At 41.5% G+C, this 21,331-nt stretch overlaps 1 protein-coding gene and 1 long non-coding RNA gene across 2 annotated transcripts in view; both read right to left on the minus strand.

Annotated features, from left to right (window-relative positions):
• The window catches only part of LOC147021206 (uncharacterized), a 777,227-nt gene that overhangs the window by 438,236 nt on the left and 317,660 nt on the right, over window positions 1-21,331 (minus strand). The gene's annotated exons all lie outside the window — the stretch shown is intronic.
• Window positions 3,408-6,293, minus strand: LOC147021210 (uncharacterized). The gene has a single exon (XM_085893644.1). It carries the CDS (start codon window positions 6,226-6,228, stop codon window positions 4,747-4,749), a length of 1,482 nt encoding a protein of 493 aa, XP_085749770.1. The 5' UTR covers window positions 6,229-6,293; the 3' UTR covers window positions 3,408-4,746.

Here is a 21,331-nt window from a genome sequence, read left to right on the forward strand (position 1 = left end):
GAGAGAGAGAGAGAGAGAGAGAGAGAGAGAGAGAGAGAGAGAGAGAGAGAGAGAGAGAGAGAGAGAGAGAGAGATAGCGAGATGAGCGGAGAGAGTGGGGTGGAGAGAGTGGGGTGGAGAGAGTGGGGTGAAGAGAGTGGGGTGGAGAGAGTGGTGTGGAGAGAGTGGGGTGGAGAGAGTGGGGTGGAGAGAGTGGTGTGGAGAGAGTGGGGTGGAGAGAAAGGGGTGGAGAGAAGGGGGTGGAGAGAAGGGGGTGGAGAGAAAGGGGTGGAGAGAAAGGGGGGGAGAAAGAGGGGTGGAGAAAGAGGGGTGGAGAAAGAGGGGTGGAGAAAGAGGGGTGGAGAAAGAGGGGTAGAGAGGGACAGTGGTGAGAGAAGGACAGGGTTGAGGGGTGGAGGAGAGGAGGGGTGGGAGAGGGAAATCCGGAAGATGTGACATCCAGTTTAACGTCCGTCCGAGAGATGGCACACACATTGATGAATCACCCTGCCTGTGAAACACCAGGACGACTGTTTATAGCTGGGTCAAGATTCAAAGCCAGGCTAGACAACTTAGTAGTCAGGAGGCCCAATGCAGAATAGTGTACGACCCTGCTGATTCCGTGTTAGAATAGTGCAACAGGTGTAAATTGACTGTCCAGACACACAGAAACGTGAATCAACTTGTTGCCAACTCTGGATATGGATAGTATGGCCGCCATGACAGTTTACAAAATGGTCGCCATTAAATACACTTTTCATCATATTTCAGCCGCAAATTGACATGAAATTACAAAATTAGGGTCGATTTGAGCATGCCTGAGCTGATGGGAGTATAGAAAAAAACATTGCTCCATCCATTTTCTTAAAATAATATGACTTGTTTTTCACTATATTATTTTTAAAGAAATGTTCAGGCTCGAATTAGAATGTCTGATTATACAAACCACAATCAATGAATTTTACAACTTTGCTATAAAATGAACCTAAACTACATAACTGTGTGTTTTTCTGTTACCCAGGACTAACTGAAAAATGAAAGCCGCAAGATTTCTCACAGGGGGTTCAAGGGATCGAGAAGAAGAAGAGCATGTAGACTGGAATAAATGCTTTATTTGCCAGGACAGTTAAAAAAACTAGCAAGTCAACGCCACTTCGAAAGACTACAATCGTTGGTGCGAAAACTGTAGCTGAATGTTGCAAAGAAAGAGAGAAATATAATGACGCTAAATATGTTGACTCATTCTCAAGAATCAGAAAATATTCTGTACCGGAGCACGTCGAAAAGATTTAATGGCACAAATTCTGCTATAGTGACTTTACTCACGCACAAAAAATAGACAGACTGAAGTCAAGGATTCAGCCACAATCTGTGACTTACGCAGAAGAGATACCCACAACATCAGGTTCCTCAGATAAATACCATGTCCCAAAGTCACTAAGATCCGCGCACAGCGCTATGGATTGGTCAAAATGCGCTTTCTGCCAGACTGACATTCCTGGAAAAGCTGGTGTCCTGACAAATCTTGAATTTGATCACACATCATCCAGGATGCTTAGTTTGGCCCAATTTGACCCCACCATGCGTCACAGGTTTGCAGGTGTTTCAGACTTGATGGCAGCTGAAGGTAAATATCACCTCAAGTGTTATGTTTCTTTTCGCAGAAAGTATAAAAAGGAGAGTGGAGAGAAAAACCAGTCTCCTGAAAGCATCTGTTTCAGAAATGTGATGAACCAGCTTGAGAAAGAGCTGCAGAAGGGACATGTGTTTACCCTGAAAAACATCTGGGAACACTACAGCATGCTGTTATTGAATGATTTTGGAATTGAGGCTGGAGCCTACAAAAGCTACAATTTCAAGCAGAAAGTGGAGGTTCACTTTGGTAGTGACAAGGTGACATTCCTGCAGCCATTGGATGTCACAAAACCCCTCATAGTTGCGTCCTCAACTGTGACAAAGTTTGCCATGAGAACCGCCGTGAATGATTTATCTGAAGAAGGTGAAAGTTCTGAAGAAGATGAATTGGCCCAGTGCAGTCTGCCTCATCATGAGAACGAAATCCTTAGCTGGATCTTCAGAGTGGGCATAAAGATTTACAGTGACGTAAAACACTCTCCAGGGCATAGCATTATCGGTGGACTGAACACAGAAAATGCAGAGCGAATTGTACCTGAAACCCTGTACATGCTTGTAAAGCTTCGTTGTGGTGGTGACAGCACTGACAAGATGGACAATGAAGAAGCGGATGAGACAGATACCAAGAACAAAGTTCTGAGCATCTGCCAAGACATTATTCATGTGGCTTCAGGAGGCAAAAAACTGACCCCCAAACACCTGGGCTGTTTCTGATGTGATCTGTTTCTCAGTCTGACCAAAGCTATTGAGAATCTGCCTCCAACTCGCGATGCTCTGATTCTACACATCAAGCGAGCGCACTACCAGACTTTTGTGTGGAGAAGAGCCTTGGAATCTGAACCACATCTACCTGCACCTGAGAACTGTGGGTGGGAACAGGTCGTCAAAGATGGCAACGAGACATTTCAGCCGCGACTCATGACTGCACAGCCTATTACTGCTTACTGTGTAGAACTGACGACATGCAAATGCCGTGGGTCATGCTCAACTCGACGGTGCAAATGTACACGGAATGGACTGCCTTGCACGAAAGCATGTGGATGCAAAGCCCTTTGTAGGAACCCGTTCAGTGTACAAGCTGATCAATAGCTCTGAAAATTGTACTTGGGTGTTCTCACAACACTTTTCTCTTCTGCAAAGCAACGTAATTTTGTGTTAGAAAGAATCTGACAGCTGTTGAAATAACCTTTGACTGACTGTAAACCCATCTCCATCAATAGTGCTAAACATTTTCTTTTTCATATTTGTTGCTCGTATGTGCATTTTCAATTTCATCTTTAAGTTGTCAATTATGTGAAAAGTTGTGATCCAGTACAAAAATAAAGCACAAAATAGTGTTCCTCGTGTCAGATTACATAGTATTTCACAATCATGACAAATTTCTGGCTAGTACAATTTGCAGTAAGAAAAAGACTAAATCTGATGGCGGCCATTTTGATTACTGTCATGGCGGCCATAATATTCAGATGCAGACTTGGCAACAAGTGGGACTAGACTTGGTCATGCCTAGACTCTTCAAAAACACCAGTTGCACCATTCTAACATGAAATCAGCAGCGAACCTATTTTCTAGGCTAGCTACGGATTTTGGCTTCTAGACTATAGAGCAAGCATGGTCTCTCGGCTATCCTGCTATCATGTGGAAATTCATTAATTTGAAACTGAAAACATTTTTTACTCGATGTAATCATCCAATGTATTTTCCCTTCCTAACTCTGGAAATGTCCCCACAGAAAACTGAGCTGCCATATTACTATCAAAGCTTGAGTGCTCGCCAAGTACCTTAACCACTCAAGGAAGCACTCCAACGAAATGGTTGAAGAAACTTTAAAAAACAAAATGTTTAATTTTTTCCATGTATCTATCGATGGCGAAGTGATGGGTCATATAATGAAAGAAGATCGTACAAAAAGGGGAACCTCTGACTGCCGACAACTGTAGCTCGTTTGGAGTGATAATCCCAGAATGATTTTTAAGTACTCAGTAAGGGTTTTCTTTATCATTCCTGTAGCTGTCTCACTGGTACAATTTCAACTTCAATTTCCAAGTCCTCTTGACCTCATTTTTCAGATCCTGGTATTTAGTCATTTTCCTGATTTCTGTGGCATTTAGTTCAAAGACATTGGAAAATGAAACTTCAATCAACAATGCTGACTTTCCTTTTTGTGTTTGATCACTATGTCCGGACACAATGCTTTTCTTGTGATATCCACACTTCACGCCGCCATTTTCTTAAAGGCATTCATGTAGTGTTCTTGATCTTGAGCATTTATGATGACATATTCTACATCCCAATTAATTTTACCTCTTCTTAGCCATTCCAATGAGCCTTCCTTGTGGATGGATGCATGCTCTGTCGAGCTCTTTAAAATATAAAAAAAAATCTTCCTGCTCTTCTATCATTCTCCCATTTGTCATAGTATATCTGCTGATATTTATTTTTGTAATTTTTTTTTTTTTTAAAGTGCAGTCATTGCAGATGTGTTTGTTTCCGTTTCATTTTCCTGTGTACTTTCCATCATTTGCACCTATTTTTTGAAGTTTGTTGCTTAATGGATCAAGGATCCCGTTTCAGGTTTGTTGATTTCTTGCTCGTGTACAAATCTCATACTATAGTCTAGCGGAGTATGTGAAAAGCTCAGCAGTTTAACACACGATGTTCTCTGCACTTAGTTAAGCTCCATCACACCGCCTCCTCATTCTCGTCTCGGTAAGTTCAACCTCGGTATGCATTGGTTTTGGTAGAACATCTTGTGAAGCGTTCGAAGTTTCCTTGTTTTGGTGTCTAAATTGTTGATCTCAAATTGTGGCCTGGTTATAATTGCACAGGTATATTGGAACAACAGCACTGCAAGTTGGTTTGTAGCTTTGGTTTTGTTAATTGGAGAGAGGGATGACTTCAGAATTAGTCTTATTCTGCGTCGGTAACTCGTTGCTGTTTATTTTACGCATTTTTTGTGTTGTACCTGCGAGCCTTCTTTTCTTCTAAGGTATTTGTGGGATGCTTCGTTTTCTAATTCCTATATTATCTGTTATTTTTGTGTGGAATTTATGATTGCTCTCCTGCATGGATCATCGTATGCAATTTCAACTGGCTGCTTTGAGAGAAAGCTTTATCACAGATAGATCATTTTTAAAGTCGCTCTCCTGTGTGGATCGTCATATGCTTATTCATTCTGCCTTTATGAGAGAAACCTTTCTCACATATGGAGCATGTATAAGGACGCTCTCCTGTGTGGATCCTTGTATGCTTATTCAAATCGCCTTTGTGAGAGAAATCTTTATCACATATGGAGCATCTGTAAGGACGCTCTCCTGTGTGGATCCTCATATGTAGTTTCAAATTGCTTTTATCATTGAAACCTTTATCACACATGGAGCATCTGTAAGGCCGCTCTCCTGTATGGATCCTCATATGCTTATTCAATCTTCCTTTACGACAGAAACATTTATCACATGCGGAGCATTTGTAAGGACGCTCTCCTGTGTGGATCGTCATATGCTTATTCAAATCACCTTTTTGAGAGAAACCTTTATCACAGAAAGAGCATTTGTGAGGTCGCTCTCCTGTGTGGATCCTCATATGCCTTTTCAAACTTCCTTTCAGAGAGAATCCTTTGTTACATATGGAGCATTTGCAAGGACGCTCTCCTGTGTGGATCCTCATATGCCTTTTCAAACTTCCTTTCAGAGAGAATCCTTTATTACATATCGAGCATTTGTAAGGTCGCTCTCCTGTATGGATCCTCATATGCCTTTTCAAACAGCCTTTCAGAGATAATCCTTTATTACATATCGAGCATTTGTAAGGTCGCTCTCCTGTGTGGATCCTCATATGCCTTTGCAAAATTCCTTTCAGAGAGAAACCTTCATTACATAGCGAGCATTTGTAAGGACGCTCTCCTGTATGCATTGTCATATGCAATTTCAAACTGTCATGATGAGAGAAACCTTTATCACATAAGGAACATTTGTAAGGACGCTCTCCTGTATGGATCCTCATATGCTTACTCAAACTGCCTTTATGAGGGAAATCCTTCTCACATACAGAACATTTGTAAGGTCGCTCTCCTGTGTGGATCCTCATGTGCTTATTCAAATTGCCTTTTTGACAGAAACCTTTATCACAGACAGAGCATTTGTAAGGTTGCTCTCCTGTATGCATTCTCATATGCCTATTCAAATCACGATTTTGAGAGAAACCTTTATCACATATGGAGCATTTGTAAGGACGCTCTCCTGTGTGGATCCTCATGTGCATATTCAAACTGCCTTTTTGAGAGAAACCTTTATCACATATGGAGCATTTGTAAGGACGCTCTCCTGTGTGGATCCTCATGTGCATATTCAAACTGCCTTTTTGAGAGAAACCTTTATCACATATGGAGCATTTGTGTGGGCGTTCTTCTCTGTGAGTCCTCATGTGCATTTTGATGTTTCTCGCTGAAGTAAAATCCTCACTGGTTATATTAAACTTATAACAAATTTGCCTTTTGATAACCTTTTTGGGTTTGTTTAATTTAATATTGATCTTTGTGTTGTTTTCACCAGACGTGCGCTTGTATTTTGAAAGTCGTGAGCCTTGTTCTTGGGATTGTTTCTTGAAAATTGACATCTTCTTGACTATCAAGCTGCTCCTGGACCTGAACTGCCCGACTGGACTTCTTGATTGTTCTAAAAAATAAAATAAAATAATAAAGTTATTTTACATATTTTTTTTTTTTTAATCAAACTCAAAATGCATTCATGGTAAATGTTTACAAAAATATTATAAACCCTGAATTCAATAGATTGAATGTGCATTTGTATGTTTCTCCTCACCTGTTGCAGAACAGACAGTACTGCCATTAGTCAAATGAACATCTGAATCTTCCTTTGCAGAAGCATATCGTAAAATTTCTGAGATAGATGAACCGTTGTGTTGTCTGGATTCCACAATTACAGGACAGACATCACCTAAAAATAATGAAGGACATGAAGTTGAAAACACTGCAAATATTAATCTGGTTAACAGGTAGTATGCAATGAACATCACTTCCGCTGTTAGGAGGCTCCATAATGCTGCCGCCATCACAGGAGACGAATCAAACAAGGTGTTTACAAATAAGATAGATATATATATATATATATATATATATATATATATATATATATATATATATATATATATATATATATATATATATATATATATATATACATACATATACATATACGAGCATGTGTGTAGCAACCATTTCAGAGGTGGAAAGTACATGCTCATGTTCGACTCGGAATTACCATAAATTCGTGTATATAAGCCGCACTATAATTTTGCGACCTCTCGTGTTGACTTTCGGTTCAGGTATTTATACACTTGTTGATTGAACTTGTCACTGCATCTAACTCATTAAAGCCAAGTTTTCCAAACCGGATTGTTTGTGTTTTTCTGTTTTATCTTCATCCATGTGCTACTGGAATATCCCGTCAAAAACACAATCTTTGTGCAATGATGTATGCTAAGGAGACCTTTTATGCACATGCTGTGTGTGTGTTTTCAGTGACTCGGTTCTACTTACGAGACACTTTTAACCTGCCGTTGTTAGTGTTAAGCCACAATTCAAATAGTCTTTTATTTCACGAGCCTCAATATGTACACAAAAACACAAAACATAATTTTCAGTGTTTATATGAGAGAATGGCACTTTCACAAAAAGGTTAACCATAAAAGTTCTGTTCCTGAGTTAAAATCAAACTCAGAAATGCAGGAACACGAGAAATCTCAATGGATGAAGTTGTTGTGTCAGCAGTGTGACCACTCGTCATTTTCATAAATATCAAGGTGAGCCAATGAAAAAAGCCAAGAATTCACAAGGTTTTGGAAAAGCGATGATAATAGAAAACCTATACGCCAAGGTGAATAACGAATAGCCAAGATTTTGTGAAAAAAGCCAAGGAGTAGTAACACTGCGTGTCAGGTACATACTATTTTCTGTTAATACAATGAGTGATTGCAGCAGTGTTCACAACAAATACGGACGCTTCTCCTCACCAACAGATGCAAAATCTGGTATAGTTTATCTTGTGGCCTCAGAACCAAACAACAACAATAACAATAAATAAATAAATAAAAATTATCATGGCACTCAAAGGCCACAAAACTCCCACCCCTCCCCACGCATTTTTCCCAAACACGATTTATCGTAAATATCATCACTTTAAACTTACCCTGTGTATCGGCAAGCTCCAGATATGATCTACCCATCGGTGTTCAGAAGCACGAAGATTTGAGAAGAAACAAGCACGTCTATGAACCCTCAAGCTTTGCTTGGGTCCATAGCGTCGAGAGTTTTTGTGGTATGGCTGCAAGATATTAACCTTTGATCAGAAAGTATGGAGTTGTTCAGAAAGTTCTCCAAATCAATCGTTTTGCAGAGTACACCCCTTTCTCACAGGTACATTTCCAAGTATCTTTGGCTGCTTTAAAAACTTGGCGAGTCGTTTCATGGTGTGGAAGTGTAAATAATTATATTAAAATATATTCATAATTTTCACGACAACTATGAACTATACTTTTTAAATGAGCCAGCAGTTTAAATTTTGATTTTAGCAGCAGCACAGTGATTTCACTGTGCTGAAATCAGAGGGTTTAGTCTGGGAGAAAAATGCCCTTTTTCAAGTGAACCGTGCATTTCGGTGTGCCAAGCATTTTATTGGTGTTTTTATATAATTAAAGTGTGCTGATTCCAAATCCGATTGATGTCACTCTGTCACCCTTGAGCAATTTTAGCTATTTCACTTTTAAGGTACCCCCTATGTGTAAAAAATGAAAAAAAATTGAATTTGGTGAATTTTTCCATTTTTTTCAAATATTACTTATTAATTAATCACAAGAAGAGAAAATCTTAATTATATATTCACGTTATATTTAATATATATGGAGATTTCGAGACTTTAGATAGCCTCTATACAAAATCACAACAATGACTAATACTAAAAATATATTCAATTTCTAATTTCAATCGGTTCTATTCATGAAATTTGTAAATGAATCTATAACAATGGAATAGGATATGGTATAAGTCCACAGTAGAATTTTACGCATATACTTATGTGCCTATATGTTGAACATATGTCAAGCAAAGTTAACTAAAGTTAGTTTCTACAAAAGGACAAACAGATGAAAAAGGCAAATAAGTAGACAACAGAAAGATAAATAAATAGACAGAAAGACAAAGAAACAGAAAGACAAAGAAACAGAAAGAAACACAGCTGGAGAGCAGCATTGTCTGAATGTAACTGGTGCTGATTCTAATGGAATGCTCCCTATGGGCTTTCGTAGTAGCATTTCCAGGAATCCAAGATGACATTGCAGTTTTCACAGCAGCAACATTTACCTCAAAAACACGATTTTATCAGGTAAGATACATACCATTTACCATTCTACCTCTAAGTAAGATATAGTAGACCACAATAATAACTATTACAAGTTGAGATATAAATGTTAATGATGTGTGCAGTCCCTGTTTTCCCATGAAATGAGTGATAATATAAGAAATTCTTGAAATGCATCTGTATTAAAAGAGGGGCTGTTAATTTATTTTCTTACAGAGGCTCATAAGGGCCACTAAATATTTTTACTGTGATATTCAAATTTATCTGTTTTTATTTTACTACTATGTTAATTATACTATAGTGTAACATCTATTTTAAGTCTTTCATTTTCACATTGGTTTTTCTTTTGTGCCATGTATATTAATTTTATGTAATATTATAATTATTGTTCATATGGAGTGACATGATGATTGAAACGACTATGATGTGATATGGCCATGGTCCAAATGGAGTGATAGGAATAACACTTAACCAGAAAGCTTTGGAACGCTGGGCACTTAGTCTGCACATCTCAAGTCAATTTCAGAAAGACTTACTAGAACTGGATTCCAAATGCAACACCAAACAAGCAAATACCCATAAGGAAGAGGGGAAGTCCAGAATTAAATCTGATGGAGAGGACAGAAGAAAGATCTGAGACATGCTCAGTACTTGCATTTCTCCTCTTAACCCAGAAGAACATCCAGAAGAATTGGTAAACATTGTGACTGGCAAATTGGCAACCGATGTAGTCAAAGTAGATAGAGCACATGAGATTGGCTGTAAACAAGTTGCAGCATTCAAGGCAAGCTTCCCTAATGGTTTTTATGCTCCCCAAAATAAGAAAGTTGTAACTATGGAAGCAATGAAAAAAATCTATAAAAGTTGGAGATGTAGAAGTGATTGATACAGCTTTGATATATTCCTGGGTACTAGCCTTGCAACTGTCCCGAGAATCACTTACAATGGATGATGTACTGAAATATGAACTGGCTGCTATTCCTACATCCATATTCATGGAATCAGGTGACATGCGTATTGCCAAGAACAATTCTGTGCTGAAGAACAAGATGGGTATTGGAGTGTCAGCATGCCTTTGCACTGCACCAGAAACAGTAGTAATAGATGGTTCTGCTGTCTTGTGGATTGTCCATTGGCTTTCCAAGGGAACTGTTGCCGATTTTGTGTTGAATGTTACCGAGTACGTCTTGTGGAAACTTACATCTAGTCAGGTGTACTTTGTATTTGATCGATACTATCCCTACAGTATAAAGTCAGCTACACGGGCAGAGCGTGGTAAAGCATCAGCAAGAGCTCATAAACTGACCAGACAAACCCCTCTACCATCGAGGGCTACGTTGCTGGCAAACAAAGACAAGAAGATCCAGCTCATTGAGATATCATTCTCAGACATCATTACAAGTGTGAAAGCGAAGAACATGTCAAACAAGCTTGTAATCACCGGCAGTCAAGATGTACCAACACAGGTGATGCACAGCACAGACATTCAAAGAACAGACTTAAAATCCACACATGAAGAAGCTGACATCATTATGGTGCAACAAGTCATTCGTTCTGTCACACAAAATGAATGCAAGCATGTACGGGTAATATCCGATGATACAGACGTCTTTGTCCTTCTGATGTACCACTACTGGAAATTGAAAATGAGTGCCACAATTATATTAGAAGAAACTGGTGGAGAATGTAAACTTGTGGACATTGGAAAGACAGTAGACAAACATGCAGATATTATGCCAAGTATCATAGCAGCACATGCATTGTCAGGGTGTGATACTGTCACCCAATGCCACGGAATCGGAAAAGCATCTGTCCTAAAAAAGGTGAAAGCTGGACTCAGTCTAAGTAAACTTGGTCTAGTGGATGCAGATATGCGTGAGGTCATTCAAGAAGCTACAACATTCTTCATCAGTAGCTGCTATGGGTACCCAATTGAGTGCATGACAACAGCAAGAATAAAATAATGGTCTTCTAAAACAGCAAAGGCTCGTACATCTGCCCCAAAGTTGGCCTCTCTTCCACCAACAACTGAGGTATTTCAAGAAAATGTAAAACGTGCACATTTTCAGGCAGTACAGTGGTATGCAGCACCATATTCTTCTGCAGAACAACTTGACCCAGAATAATTTGGTTGGATATGTGATGAAAAGTGCAAATCATTGATTCCTGTTGGAATACCACCTACAGTGCCAACAGCTCCACAGCAAGTACTTGAAATGATAAAATGCTCCTGTAGGTCAGACCAACCATGTGCCACAAATAGATGTAGCTGTTCTGTTGCAAAACTTGCATGTACCATGATTTGTAACTGCCAAGGGAAACCTGATGTATGCCGCAGCACACATACACAGCAAGCACAAATAAAGACTGCAGACAACAATGAGGACACTTATGAAGAGGAGTCTGAGGATAACAGTCTGTGAAAATGTCAAGCGTTTCAACGAGAACTTACATTATTAAATTTTGGTTATTATCATAATTGATCTTTGCATCATTCTGCTGGTTAGCAGTGAATGAAGTTGCGACTATTTGGTTAAGGTTTATAGAATTAATCATAGAATAGTTATTTAATGGGATTTAAGGGTTTTTATATGATTTAGGTGACAATTTTAGTACAAACAATGTCTTCTTCTTCTTCTTCCTTCGGCTGCTCCCGTCAGGGGTCGCCACAGCGGATCATCCATATGATCCGCATAGTGATTTGGCACATGTTTTACGCCGGATGCCCTTCCTGACGCAACCCTGGTCGCCTCTTACGACACAGGGATACTTAGTACAAACAACGTATTTCTACATAAATAGCATTACCGCAGTATGTTATATAATATTGTTGCGAATTCGCGCCCGCCGGCGTGCGGGCGGCCGCATCACTCGAATCGCGACCGCGTCGCCCACCGGACGGACAATTCAGTTGTGACCCTCCGGGAACGATCGCCCGGAGCCAGTCACGGTGGGTCTTTCAACCTCACCACAATCGTGCCAATCGGCTACCCGCGTAGGATAGGGTTGTTCGCCAAACTCGACCTACCGAAGTACCCACGCGGATGGTAAACTGGGCGATCGTACCCCGCCGCAGGTCGACTCCGGACACGAACCGCTTAAGCGGTCCGTTCCGTGCTATAGTGATAACCGAGCGGTGTTATCGTCGACCTCGATGGTTCAGATTATTTTCCGGGCGTTTTGCACCCACTACGAACCCTTTACGTGAAGCAGGATGGAGGGTCAATAAAGAAAAGACGAAGCGAAACAGGAAAACAGTTCACACAAAGCACATTTATTTCCCGGCACACGGAAAGTACACATATGCAGCCAAACAGTCACAATGCACATATAGCAACAAAAACAAAAGCAACAACGACGCAGAGTTACTAACGACTACGCGCACACACGGCAACACTTATACAGTTCTACTTTACAGACGGCGCCAACACACATTTACTCAAAAGCAAAGGAAAGAAGCCACCCTCATAGACAAGGGGGCAGACGGGCCTGTAGGCCAATATGCGCGCGTGACCTGAAGGAGCGGCCAGGCCCGCGAGACCGGGGGGGAGGGGGTTCTACCCGTGTCCTCGTGACGTGTGGGCAGACGAGCCGCAGATGTGGCTGCGTGGCTGTGCCCCGACTCCGTGCTCCTTGGCACGGCATTTGGAGTGGGCCCCCTTGTTGCACTATCTCAGCGTGGGGGGGAAAGGGGGAATTGTTGATGCCCTGGGGGAGGGAGAATGGCTGGCTGGCTTGGGTCCCGCGACAAGCGATCCCACACCGCGACCTCGTCGCTGACCTTCTCGCCTCGGACCCGAGCTCCTTGCCTCTTCCCGCAACTCTTCTCAGCCGACTCCAGAACCCAACTCGATGACACACCGATGACTTCGCCACCCGACTCGACTCTCTGCCACACCGATGACTCGACTCGACTCGACTCACTCTTTCTGCCCTGATTCGCCTTGCGCTCACCGTTTTATAGGCTGACAGGAGCAGCTAATATGCAAATATCCGGATCAGGATGACCTCGGGGGTGGAGCCACGCTCGCCAATTGGTCGGAGGAAAGGGGGCGTGAATCTCCCCTGATCCTAGAATTTGCATATATTGATTTCCTACAGACGCGCCTGGAGGTGGGGCCAAGCCGCTCCGCGCTTGCTCATTGGACGGAGCAAAAGTGGGCGTGTAGCGTTACTGATCCGAACTTTCCTCGGAAAGGCCGCTATTTTCGCTCGCGGCTCGGTGCGTATCGCTGAACGGGCCCAAGACAGTCCGACGCTCAGTGTTCACAGGTGGTGCGGGAATGGCCGTAGAAGGAGAGAGGTGAAGGTGGTGGAGGGTTTTCGGTGGTGGTTTGATGGTTATGGTGCCGTTTGGGAATGGCGGTGATGCGATGATGTGAGATTGAGTTGTGAAGGTAAAGGTCGTGGCTGTTGGCGTTGTTGTTGTTGTTGTTGTTGTCCGAGGGTAGGAGCGTGGTTGCAGTTGGTGACGATGGCTGGCGTGGTGGTTGTTGTGTGATGGCGGTTGAGACGTGGTTGGTTCAAAATAAAGATAGAACAGAAAAACGGCTGTTTTTCTCACCTATGGGCCCTGAATGGTGGTTTGCGAATTTCCACAGCCGTAACAATATGATACTGTATATGATATCATTTATGTCAGAAATGTGTATTTTGCAACATAACATTAATAAATATTGTTCCACAAGCCTTGAAACATGAGCCAGCCTCTTTGTCATTGAAAAACATTAACTTTAAAAAACAAGATTGTCCAATTCCATGAACCCGTTCTGAAGTTAGGATTGTTTACGTAGATCCAAGATGGCCGCCACTTTACAGCTTAATATCTCAAATTGCTCAAGAGTTACAGAGTGGCATCATCCAGATTTGAAATCAGCATGTATAATATATACAAAAAATGTAATAAAATGCTTGGCACACCAAAGTGCAAGGTCTTTTGGATTTCTCCTCGACTAGTTGTATAATAAAACCAATTCCCAATGATTCCTTCCCCAACAGCCATTTTGATTCTAATATTTATGTGGATGAGTATGCAGTGGATTAGAATTTTTTTGCTTTCCAGATTACTAAATATATATTCGATATTAAAAAGGGCAAGCCAGGAGGCGACAATGGTTCGCGGGAATTATTGAGGAAGCCCTACCGTAAAAACCTATCTCTTCCGTCAAAATTGACAAAATCAAATCGGATTTTTTTATATGTTGTACTTATGGACATTATGCACAGCTTCCAGGAAATGAAATTGCGAGAAAAAATCGAGAAAAAAAGAAATAAAAAGTTCAAGTGGGCGTGGCTCCGCCCACAAGGGGCGTGGGACACCCCTCATACAAAAACACAACTGGACCATGATATCTAGTTTGTGTCCAACTTTAATCAAGATCGCATCAAACGTCACGGAGCTATGCTATGGAGAGAGTCACAAACAGAAAGACAGACACAATGAAAATAGTGGTCACTGCTGGCGCCCGTGAACCAATATTTATATACATTTAATAATTCTGTTTGGTCACAGGCGCCTTGGTGTCGAGCTTTGTTTGAAGGTTGGGAACTTTGAAACCCCATTTGTTTATGCTCCATTGTAATGCTTGTTAGATTGGTGTGCAAAAATATTTCCCTTCATTCTGTCCAACGTCTGGTCATAAAAGTGTTTTGAACCTCTACTCATTGGTTGACCATTGCTTGAGGCTTTCAGTGCTCTTCTCCCCACAAAGCTGGCCACAGTGCAGTTTCCTTATCTTATGTCTGTCGAACTCTCAGTAATTAATTCTTGCCAGATGTCCATCACTTCTGCTTCAGGGTCTCTGCTGACTTTCTCAAAGATCAATTTTCCGGTCGTTTTTGTTGTGTCTTTTTATCTTGCCAAAACGAAGTTTTTGCAAGATGTTAGTCAGCTTGTATGTTTTTTTTTTGTTTTTTTTTTGTTTGTTTGTCTGTAATCATGTATAAATCACTCTGCAGAGCACAGTTATCATTGGAAATTTTTGTAACTTCGCATATCAGAGGCCTATAGAAGTCCCTTTCAGCGCATAAAATTTTGAAGGTCAAGGTCAAAGGTCAAGGTCACTGTCGCAAATCAGGGGAGTCGATGAAACCCTTATTTTTTGAGTAATTGTGATCGGATCGTCTTCAAACTTCATGGGAATATAGTTCATGGTCTGGCGCTCAGTTGATTAATTTTTGGTGGCGATTGGCCATGACTTTCATGGTTAGTGCCTCAGGTCAAACATATTTGACCCCAAGGTCAAATTTTCAAGTTTTAGGAACCATATCGTGTAGTACCTCAAATTGAACACCTCGATGAGTGCTTTCTAGATATGTCAAGCTTGAGACATCATGACGTCATTTGGTGACATTATGAGGCAAAAGCATATTTTTCATGGTTACTCTGTAGAACGATTCTCATCGGAATCTCTCGTAGGCAGATATTCCTCAAGGAGTCCCTCCTGGTGGATAGCAGCTCTGTTCACCTCAGTGTGACCATAAAGAAGTCACACGTGGTCACCTTTTGGCAAGATACGGGTCACCCTGCGGGTGACATTGGTTTTCTGTTTTTATTTTACTGTCATTTTGTTAACCTCCGCCATCGAAGATGGACGGAGGTTACTGTTTTCACCCGTCTGTTTGTTTGTTTGTGAACAGTATTACGGAAAAACTCAAAACGGATTTCGACGAAACTTGGTGGGGGGATTAGGTATGGTCCAAGGATCATGCCATTCGATTTTTGGACTTGGTCCAAAGTCCAATATGGCCGCTATGGCGGCCATTTTGTAAAAATATTTGAATTTTTGTTTTTGCATTTCTTCATGTTTTAAGTGATTTCCAACCCCAAAAAAAGAAAATTTTGCAACTTTTTCAAAAAGATTTCGATTTTATTTGAAAAATATTTGAATTTGTTTTTGCATTTCTACATGTTTTAAGTGATTTCCAACCCCTCAAAAAAAATTTGTCAGAGAAAAAAAAACAACAAATTTTGCAACTTTTTTTTTCAAAAAAATTCGATTTTTTTTTTTTGGCATTTCTTCAGGCACGTCGATCTAGTTTAGTTTATTCAATCGTGGTTCAGTAGAGTCTGATCCGTTTTGACCTACAATGAATAGGATATCAGGTTCACTTAAGTGACCCAGCAGTATTGGCGGCAGAGGTTTTGCACTCTACCGAGTGCACCCCCTCTAGTTATCTCTGTGTTTACTGTGTTTCTCATTCAGTCTTATTAAAACTTTTGCCAATTGTGGAGTTTTCGTCGTATTTTCATGTCGGTTTCCTTGAGGCCTACCCTTCTTCCCGTTTGTGTGTGTGATCGTGTTTATTGTATTTTATTCTCATTACCATCAGTTTATATTTTCTCCACTTTTCCCTTCAACCTCCTTCTATACCTTTCAACTATACCCTCCCGTTTCATGTCTTAAATATATACAGTATATATTAAAAAAAATACGAGAAGAAGAAATACCCTTCACCTCATGGTTGGACCCCACGTGACTTCCTGTGCCGACTCTTCTTCCTCCTGCCAATCTCCATCTACTTCTTTTCCCAACCCACATTCATCATACATACACCTTCACAATTTTTTCTTCAACCTTTCCTTTTCCTCATCTTACCTAATCTTAATAAAAATAATAATTCATTATTCCTTTAACCTCTTATGTTACACCTCCTTCAACCATGTTTTACCACTGATCTCTACACCTGGATTGGCCACCCCGGCTCCGTGCGTGAAGCCACTTAACTGGAAGTGCACTGTCCGCCATCTTGTTTCCCCCAAAAGAGGCGAACTGTTACAAACACGCAACGTTGAACCGTGCCCGACCGATTTTGCAAAATATATTTCTTCAAATATATTTAAACTTCTGTCTAATATTTTAATGGATTTTGAAGTAAATTACTGTTCCCATTACTCAATCGAATTCCGGAAAATTTCCTTGGAGCTCCTTGGCAATTGCAAGGAGGCGATCAATGCATATTATGAGGCCTGACACAGGGTTGGATCGGAAAACAAACATAGGCCTAACATCCAAGTTACATTAGTCTCCAGGTCACTTTATCAACAACAAAACAAAACTAAAGTCATGTTTTTTTAATGTTATTTAAAATATGTTTTGAAATTTTAGGCAATTTTTTGTTATTCTACGTTTCTTAATGTTTTCGGGGAAAGGTTGTAAGCTACGAGATGTTTGCTTGAAGGCCGTTTTGAGACCAAAGTCATACCTACCAACCCTACCGATTTGCGCGGGAGCCTACCGATTTTCTATCGCTCCCAATGCATACCGATTTTATTAGTCAGACATACCGCATTTGGAAATTGTTTTTGGAAAAAAAATAGTTGTGTTTTTTCAGTTTTGCGTTCGTTTCTCACTGCCAAGATCGTATTACACGCGGCTGCTTCTACATTCTACAAAACTCGTGCCTGACCTTGATTTCTTATCTCGTCAGCGATTGGTTATTGCTTCTAAACCAAGCATGACCAATGGGACGACAGGAAACAGCAGGCATTCATTTCAAGACAACGTGCCATTTTCCATTCATGATCAAAGACTGCAGTAAAGTCTCCAAAATCTACAGCCACTAGCAATTATACGGCGGCCGCAGTATTTCCATGGTCTCACAATGTAGCAATCACATATGTTTTTATTTTTCGGGGAGCCGCACAGCATATTTAGAAATTCTGGAGACCGAAAACGTGGGGGTGCTGTACGGTCTTTTATTTGATGTCGCACGGTGACCCAAGGGCGTCCCTGTGGCGGCCATAGAATTTTCAAAGCAGATGCAAGGTAGCCTCAAGGTGCCCGCAAGGCAACCGCAGGGGGGCCCTAAGGCGAACATGCGGCCAGACGGACGGTAAAAAGTGGGTATATAATTATACCAGTTCTTTTTTTACTGAAATAAAAATATAACAGTTCGGAATATACCAGTATATATAACAGAATATACGATAACTATAATATATATAACTGAATATGCCAGTTCGGAGTACGTATAGGCAAACACCTATACTCCAATCTCTTGCGGTAGCGCACGGTCGACACAGACTGCCACGTAGGCCGTACGTAGGACGCTCGGCGGGCATAGAGGAACCGTGCGTCAACCCTGCGTTGCCCGCATGGAGTCACACAGACCACAAGGCCAACGTGCGGTGACCATGGGAATAGTGCGGCCGCCGTAATTTTTTTGGGGGTTGGCAAAATTCATTTTTCATTGATGAGAGCCTACGGCAGCCGCACGGATAACGCAAGCCCACAGTACGCCCTACGTACGGTCGACGTGGAACACAACTACAGCATGTCGAATTGCTATGGCCAGCGTAGAAATGAAAAAAGTTATAACTCCGCGTTATAATTCCACGGCGACCCCTACGGCCTGTAAAAGATAGCCAAACGACGTAGGGCCGCCCTGAGGCCACCGCAGAAACTCTGCAGCCGCTGCACGTTTCTGTCAATTCAGAGGGCGTACGGCCGCCGTATCCTCGCCATAGAGCAAATGTGACTTAGGCTTTAGGTCAGGGGTTCCCAAACCCAGGGTCGTGACCCAATCTTGAAACCCCCCCCTCAAAATCTCAGTTTTTTCATGTGAAAAGCATTTTCTCTGACAATTTTTATCATAGGTACACTAGGTACCAGTATCATTTGGGTTGCGAGGCAAATGTGATTTCAAATTTTGGGTCATGGACAAAAAAGTTTGGGAACCACTGCTTTAGGCCTTAGCAGAGAGTACTCATCGCTTCAGTGCAGGACAACAATGCAAACACCAGAAAAGAAAAAACCACCCCACACTGGGTCAACAAGTTTAAGCCAAGTTGGACAACAGAGTTCAAGTGTATCAAGGCTTCGCGTAAGGTAAACTGTAAATATGTTATGAAATCAGAGTGGCCAGTCATTTCATTCATAAGGATGTATCAGTGCGTTTATGTAAACTCTTGTGTACATGTATGGGAAAATACATGTAGAGCTTGGACAGCGAGTAATTTATGGAAACGTGACTGATGATCATGATGTCTTAGAAAATTAAAGATTGGTGAGTAGATCAACCAAGTTTTCTCTTTTTCACTCTAAAAATATGTTGATATATCTCAGCTAACTGTGGTCTCAAAATTCAGAAGATTGCACCATTTTGCTTCATTTTTTTGAAAAATTTCCAGGGGGCATGCCACTGGACTCCCCGAGGGACGCCAGCCTACCGCTTTTCCTTCAAAAAAGGTTGGCAGGTGTGCAAAGTTCGCAGGCAAAAGTTAACCATGACGAGGCCAATAACTCAATACAAAGCCTTTCTATGTCCAACACATCCTGAAACCTTATAAATATAATATCCTTCTCATAAATAATATCATGTAGCTGTGTACTTTTCTCACAGGCAGCGTGGGGTACCCCCCCTCCCCCATCTCAACACTCCAAATGTGTTATACAATGTAAAGCGCAAAACATTCAGGAGTTACGTGTTCAAAACAGAAAAATTACATCAATAAATGAAGAAGATGATTCTGCTTTCATTTTGCACACAATAATGTTTTAGAATTTACAAACTTCAGGTTAAATCAACATTCCCCTACCATTTGGAGGGGTGGGGGAAGGAACCCCCCCCCATCAGACTCTCCCCCTCTTCCCCCTCGGTCACTTCCCTCCCTTACACCATGGATTCCTTCCATCCCACCTCTCTTTCTTTTCTTAATGTTGTCAACTTTATATGTACACAGGGATCAGGACTTGGACCATTACTATTAATTATTTATATCAATGATTTGGAGAGAGGGGTGAAGAGGTTTTCCAAATTTGCAGATGACACAAAGCATGGAGGGAAGGTGGATAGCAGAGGGGGTGATGATCAGATTCAGGAAAGTGTTGATACTCATAGATTGGGCAAAAGATTGGAGAATGTAATTTAACCTGAGCAAGTGTAAGGTGTTGGGGATGAGGAAGAACAATATAAATAGAGATTACAGGATACAAGGGGTAATGTTGGAGTGTCACATGGGGGAAGGATGTCGGGGTGGTAAGAGATATGGGAGGTAAGCAGGCAGCACAGTGCCAGGCAGCAAAATGTGAAGCAAATCGGGTTTTTGGTTGTATTAGGAGGTGGTTCAATTACAGTATATATCAAAAGAGTTGTTAACATAGCCCAGGAATTTAGTGAGGGCCACATGTAGAATATTGTGTGCAGTTTTGGTCACCAAAACTCAGGAAGGACATCGCTGCCATGTCGAAGGGTTCAATGATGGGCAAACAGATTGATTCCGGGCCTCACTCGACTCAGCTGAGCGGCTGAAGGAGACAGGGCTTTATGCAATAGAAAGAAAGAGGTTACGAGGCGATATGATTGAGATGTTTAAGGTATTGAAGGGTATCAACAAAATAATTGCAAAAGAAATATTCAGCAGAGTAGACACAGCGATCACACCAGGGGCATTGCTTGAGAGTAAAGAAGAGTCGAGTGAAGAAGGTAGTGAGGTAAGGGTGTTTCACTCAAAGAGTAGTTAATGCATGGAACAGTCTCCCTGGAAAGGAATTGGTGAGAGAAACATTAGATGGGTTTAAATTGGAATTAGATAGGAACCTGGAAGTTATGGAGATTGAGGGGGAGAGGAAAAAGCCTGATGTTGGCTTCGCGGTTAGGGTGGCGGCTTGGGATCCCAGGGTCCTGAGTTCAAGCCCTGTTGGCTGTTGAATTAATATACACCAGGAGGTTGACTCAGCCTGTCATCCTTTTGAGGTCGGAAAAACGAGTACCAGTGTACTGGTAAGGGGGACACTGCATCAGTGGCACAGCCACGGAGAGAGAGAGAGAGAGAGAGAGAGAGAGAGAGAGAGAGAGAGAGAGAGAGAGAGAGAGAGAGAGAGAGAGAGAGAGAGAAATGAGAGAGAGAGAGAGAGAGAGAGAGAGAGAGAGAGAGAGAGAGAGAGAGAGAGAGAGAGAGAGAGAGAGAGAGAGAGAGAGAGAGAGAGAGAGAGAGAGAGAGAGAGAGAGAGAGAGAGAGAGAGAGAGAGAGAGAGAGAGAGAGAGAGAGAGAGAGAGAGAGAGAGAGAGAGAGAGAGAGAGAGAGAGAGAGAGAGAGAGAGAGAGAGAGAGAGAGAGAGAGAGAGAGAGAGAGAGAGAGAGAGAGAGAGAGAGAGAGAGAGAGAGAGAGAGATATGTTGGCAGGACTTTTTGCAAGTTTGAGCATTGATGGATGATTGTGTGCATGTCTGCAGAGTGTTGTTGATTGGGGGGGGGTTCTTTTCAAGGGGTGTTGTGTGGTTGATGTTTTGTTTTGTTTTTTTTACCCAAGACTGTCCGGCCATGCCCACTCCTCTGGAAGTTGGAAGAAAAAAACTCCATAAAAACCGTCACAAAAAACATTTTAATTTTCTTATGTTGAT

Source organism: Eptatretus burgeri, chromosome 8 (assembly GCF_056783735.1).
Source record: "Eptatretus burgeri isolate ZD-2024b chromosome 8, Ebu_testis_v1, whole genome shotgun sequence".
NCBI classification, from domain to species: Eukaryota; Metazoa; Chordata; class Myxini; order Myxiniformes; family Myxinidae; genus Eptatretus; species Eptatretus burgeri.

What these genes read in the sequence shown, in the direction of transcription:
- LOC147021210 (XM_085893644.1), bottom strand. Translation starts at nt 6,228, where the DNA reads ATGTCAATTTTCAAGAAACAATCCCAAGAACAAGGCTCACGACTTTCA.